Source organism: Panicum hallii, chromosome 7 (assembly GCF_002211085.1).
Source record: "Panicum hallii strain FIL2 chromosome 7, PHallii_v3.1, whole genome shotgun sequence".
Lineage (NCBI taxonomy): Eukaryota > Viridiplantae > Streptophyta > Magnoliopsida > Poales > Poaceae > Panicum > Panicum hallii.
Window position 1 is genome coordinate 15,599,615 of NC_038048.1, and position 4,712 is coordinate 15,604,326.

Consider the following 4,712-nt stretch of genomic DNA (forward strand, 5'->3'; position numbering starts at 1 on the left):
ATATGCTAATGGTGGATGCAAAATTTAAACAAATTAATTTTTTCTCTCTAAAATAGTTATTTATATGTGAATCTCTCAACAACACAGTGCTTTAAGATCATTTTGCATAGAAACCGTCTGTCAGGACTTCAGGGGTATTAAAGGCGTTTCATACGAAGCTACACCATCAGAGCCAATTCAATGAAATGGCTTTCGGCTTTTTCACAGCTCGCAGCCCACGGCTATTTTTTCACAGCTCGCAGCCTACAGCAGCTTTTTCCACGGCCACAACCTAACCAAACAGGCCCTAAGTATGCTTATTTTCTATCCCTTATCCATCCTTAGAGTGCACAAGATGTGGCCAACTTGTTTCTAGATAATATGTTCAAATTTCATGGACTTCCCAAGGTCATTGTTACTGATAGGGATCCCATATTCACCAATACAGTCTGGCAGTCCTTGTTCAAAGCATTGGAAGTCGAACTTCATTTAACAACTATTTACCACCCCAAACTGATGGATAGATAGAAAGAGTAAACCAATGCCTCGAAAATTATCTTAGATGCATGTGTTTCAATAGTCCAAAAAGATGGTATTTCTGGCTGTCTTTAGTAGAATGGTGGTATAACACATTATTTCATACTTCACTGCACATGACACCATTTCAAGCATTATATGGTTTTCTGCCACCTATGATAGCTGAAGATATTATGCCTGACTATCCTGATATTTCCTTCCAAGAATAGATGAGAAACAGGCAGGTGGCTGCACAAGTGATAAAAGATACTTTGCTGGGAAGGCTCAGTCAAGGATTACACATCAAGCTGACAAGCATAGATCTGAAAGGGAATTCAATGTGGGTGACACGGTCTATTTGAAGATTCAACCTTACAGATATACTTCATTGAGCACTCACAGATGTCTAAAGCTTCATTCAAAATTCTATGGGCCATTTAGAGTGTTGGAGAAGATAGGGAAGGCAGCATACAAACTACTTCAGCCTGATGCTTGTCAATTACATGATGTGTTTCATGTCAGCCAACTCAAGAAACACTTGGGACAGCATGCCATTCCAAGTCCAGAGCTCCCATTGAATGACAGCAAGGGCAATATCAAGGTGGCATCTTCAGCTATCGTACAAAGAAGAATGATACCTCGCAACAATGAACCAGTGGTACAGTGGTTGATCAGCTGGGTAAACTTGCCAGAATCTGAAGCCACATGGGAAGATGCTGCTTTTGTCAGGAGGATTTTTCCATCATTTCACCCCTGAGGACAAGGGTCTCAGGGGGGCATTGTCAGGCAAGGTGTTCAATTAAGTTTTGTCAGAAACAGATACAAGGGTAGTTGGCGTCCAGTCTACCACTTCGTCGAATTCAATTGCTATTGTCCAGTACACATCCGACGGTCCAGGACCACGACTCACGGAAGACTGTTATCTTTCTCTTGTCAGCCAATGGAACAGTAGTTTAGTTCATCTTAAACGATGCTTAATGTAATGATCTCGCCACCTGTATTTAGGCGCAGATCGAGCTCGAGGTCGGGCAGGAAGACAAAAGAACTAGCAAACCCTAGGTAGTCTTTAGTGTTAGATGTAGTCTTTCCCCGTAACAACGACGGCGTATCTCCACCAGGAAGTTCACACTGAACCTGACCTGGCGGCTGCAGCTCTGAATTCTACGAGTTTAGTTCATTTGCTTCCCAAATTTGCTGAGTTTTCCTTAATTCTTTTCTAAATTCGATCGATTTCGTTCCCCTTCTCTCGTAGTTCGAAGAAGCCAGCGAGGTAGGGGAAGAAGAAGATCAGGAAGGCTTTGAGTGCATCAAAAGAAAGCTGCTCCATCTTCTGCAGCCTCACCTGATCGACAAAGCCAGCCGAGGCCTCCGCCCCGAGGGCTTCGCTGAGCTTGCCGGTGGCGAGGGTGTCGATCAAGATGTTGGGGATGGGTTCTACGAGCCCGATGCAGATGCCGGCTTCGTAGAGGCGCCCGAGCATGATGTGCTGATTCCCAGCATCGATCCGGATGCACGCCTCCTTGTACGCCGCGTCCATCTTCGCGAGCATGTGCGACCTGTCCTCATCTTGCTCCTGCTTGTAGGGGATGTACCGTCGCTATGGCCGAACAGCGCGGAGGTTGCTTCCGCCGTCCAACGGCAATGGAGAGTGACGGGCGGGCTCTGGGTTTGGGATTTCTACCTGTTCTCCATTTGAGGAAAAATTGGCAAGGCGTGTGGTCGGCCGCGAGGCAAACGGGTAATATTTAATTATTTGCTATCCTTATGGGTGGCACCTGCTCACTTGCCATCCTTATTTTGGCTTCTATATTTTTATCACCCCTCTACAATCGAAACTAATAAATTGTCAATTTTGACGACGTAGCATGCCAAGTCACCATACCAGCGTAGAAGGGTCACGTGAAAAGACCCTTTACCCCTGCCATTCTTTCAGCTCAGCTCTCTCTTTCTTCTAACCTCCGCTTCCCTCTCTCCGATGGCCCGTGCTAGTCACGAGCGCCTCCTAGACCGAGGACGCGCGGTGCAGGGAGTGTGTCACCCGTCACCCAGCCAGTCGCCTGGCTAGCTCTAGCTAGCTTCTCCATGTTGATTTGTTGCACGCACGGCAACACACGAAGGCACATTTTCTTCTCTAATTTTGGTCTACCAGCTTCATAAACGGCTTCCACCTCGGTGGAGGCAAAGCCGGAATTGATGATGTTGTTTTGCCAAATATTTTTCAAAACGGCTTCAGCTCCACCAAAAAAGCCGCTCCACTAGAGAAGTCGAAACTGTTTTTGGAGGAGCCGCAGCCATACTAAACGGGACCTTATTAGTTTATTCCTCCTGATTAGAGGCTCCGCTGGCTCTGGCATTATGGTATTCAGCAGGATCTGCAATATGTGAGGGGCAGGTTGGTCAGACTCTGTTTATGCAGCGCCTTGATCATTTCTTATATCAATCCTTCTCATATATGTCATAGCTAAGTAGAACGATTGATGCCTGCAGTTATCTCAATCTTGTTCTTCGCCATGTTGGCCTGCAGTAATTTTCCCACTGAAAAACCTATTAATCTGAAAAGGGCTTTAGGTTCATTGTTGATGGTCGTACTTGGCAGTGTTGATGGAGCTATTTTAGCATACGAGACCAACTAAACTAATATTTATCAGGCATGAAATTATTTATTCTCCTTAAGTATCTACGCGCTGAACTTAAATCCACATTTCACTATTAACAGCATCCAAAGACCAAAATGAATGGTCAACTCACCCTATGTAAACAGGCCGCATAATTAGGGTTCATGCATCCTCCACACGCAAGCCAATCAGAAATAAACATAGAACCAGCTAATCTTGCCTCTAGATTTGGGCCTAAAACAATGTGTTCCATTGTGGCAAACTACTATATAAACACTAGTACCGTGTTGGGACCCTTCACAACGCAAGAAACAAATGGGTACTCTCGGCAGAGCCAGTGCCTTGCTCTTCCTCACGCTCCTCCGCTCCACTGCAACTCTACCCACCCCTACCAATGCAAGGCATTTCCCTCATAAGGATGGCATTAGTGCAAGCGCCATCTATGTCAGCAAGTTCTCATTGCCACCGCTACCCTGGAAGTCTGACAGCAGCCATGGCTCGGGAAGAGGCCACGGATTCGGCTGGACCATTTCACATAATGGGTCGGACACAAACATTGGATTTGGCGGGGGTGTTGGTGGTGGCGTTGGTACCACTCATGCTGGTGGTTCTAGTGCAGGTGGCGGAGTTGGCCTTGGGGTCGACATTGACATGGGCAAAGGTGGAGTGGATGTGGGCATCGGTGTTGGCGGGGGTGGTGCCATCAGTACCAAAAACGGAAGCACAAGTGTGCGTGCTGGTGGTGGAGAAGGCATTGGAATTCACTTCGGCCCAGATGGTCTGACTGTCACCCATGAAGGTGGTGGCAACGTAGGTGGTGGCGGTGATGGTACATCTAGCAGCGGAAGCGGTGTTGGACATGCAGGTAATGCTGTGGGTAGTGGCCAAGGCTCTGGAAATGCAAGTGGTGGAACAGGCAGTGGTGAAGGGAGTGGAAGTGGCGCGGGACAAGGAGGCTATGGAGGCGGCGGTGGGGGTGGCACTGGAAGTGGTCGCCATCCGTGAGGATTGATTGTTCTGCGTGTGTGGAGAAAATAAGCTTGGTTTGTGATGTAGTGAGTAAGCTTAGTGTTGGATTGCCGTGTGAATCATTAATCATGTAAGGTAGGTATAAGAATTTAGCGATGCTATTATCTTTCGGTGAATGAATATTTCTTCCGTAGGGATTCCACATTATACTGGTTCATGAAAGTTGAGCTCCACATGCATGAACGAATGATCTTGCGGTGCAGTAGTGAACATTACTATTGCGGACTGATGGAAACGATATGAAAACTTTTCCCCAAGAGCTATGAGACGTACGTCTGAAGCGATACTCAACAAGCTTATATATACCAAATTTGTTTCCTTGGATCATGCGTTTCTGGGGAAACAAAGCAAGTAGTGTTTTAACCGAAGTGTATGATGAAAGCATTCACGAGCATCTATAGGCTGAGCGAGTTCCAAAAGACCAGAGAACCATGACATGCTACAGATCCATTGCTGCATTCATCTCTTGTGCATTAAACCTGTCAGCGTTCCTGCTGTAGCATGATGACACAATTGACGGAGTCTGCCTAGCATCTCAGAACCCAACAACTTTCTTCTTCTTTGAACAAAGTA

At 46.5% G+C, this 4,712-nt stretch overlaps 1 protein-coding gene across 2 annotated transcripts; it reads left to right on the forward strand.

Moving 5' to 3' along the window:
* Positions 1-936: 936 nt before the first annotated feature.
* Positions 937-4,280, forward strand: LOC112900281 (glycine-rich protein 5-like). 2 transcript variants are annotated; one of them, XR_003230169.1, is made up of 3 exons: positions 937-1,662; positions 1,748-2,233; positions 3,730-3,863. XR_003230169.1 is itself a non-coding variant. In XM_025969085.1 (2 exons), the coding sequence occupies exon 2, from the start codon at positions 3,426-3,428 to the stop codon at positions 4,113-4,115; it is 690 nt and encodes a 229-aa protein (XP_025824870.1). In that variant the 5' UTR covers positions 937-1,662; positions 1,748-3,425; the 3' UTR covers positions 4,116-4,280. The 2 variants fall into 2 exon arrangements, 1 of the variants encoding a protein (XP_025824870.1); XM_025969085.1 differs by having other exon boundaries at positions 1,748-4,280.
* The last annotated feature ends 432 nt before the right edge of the window (positions 4,281-4,712 follow it).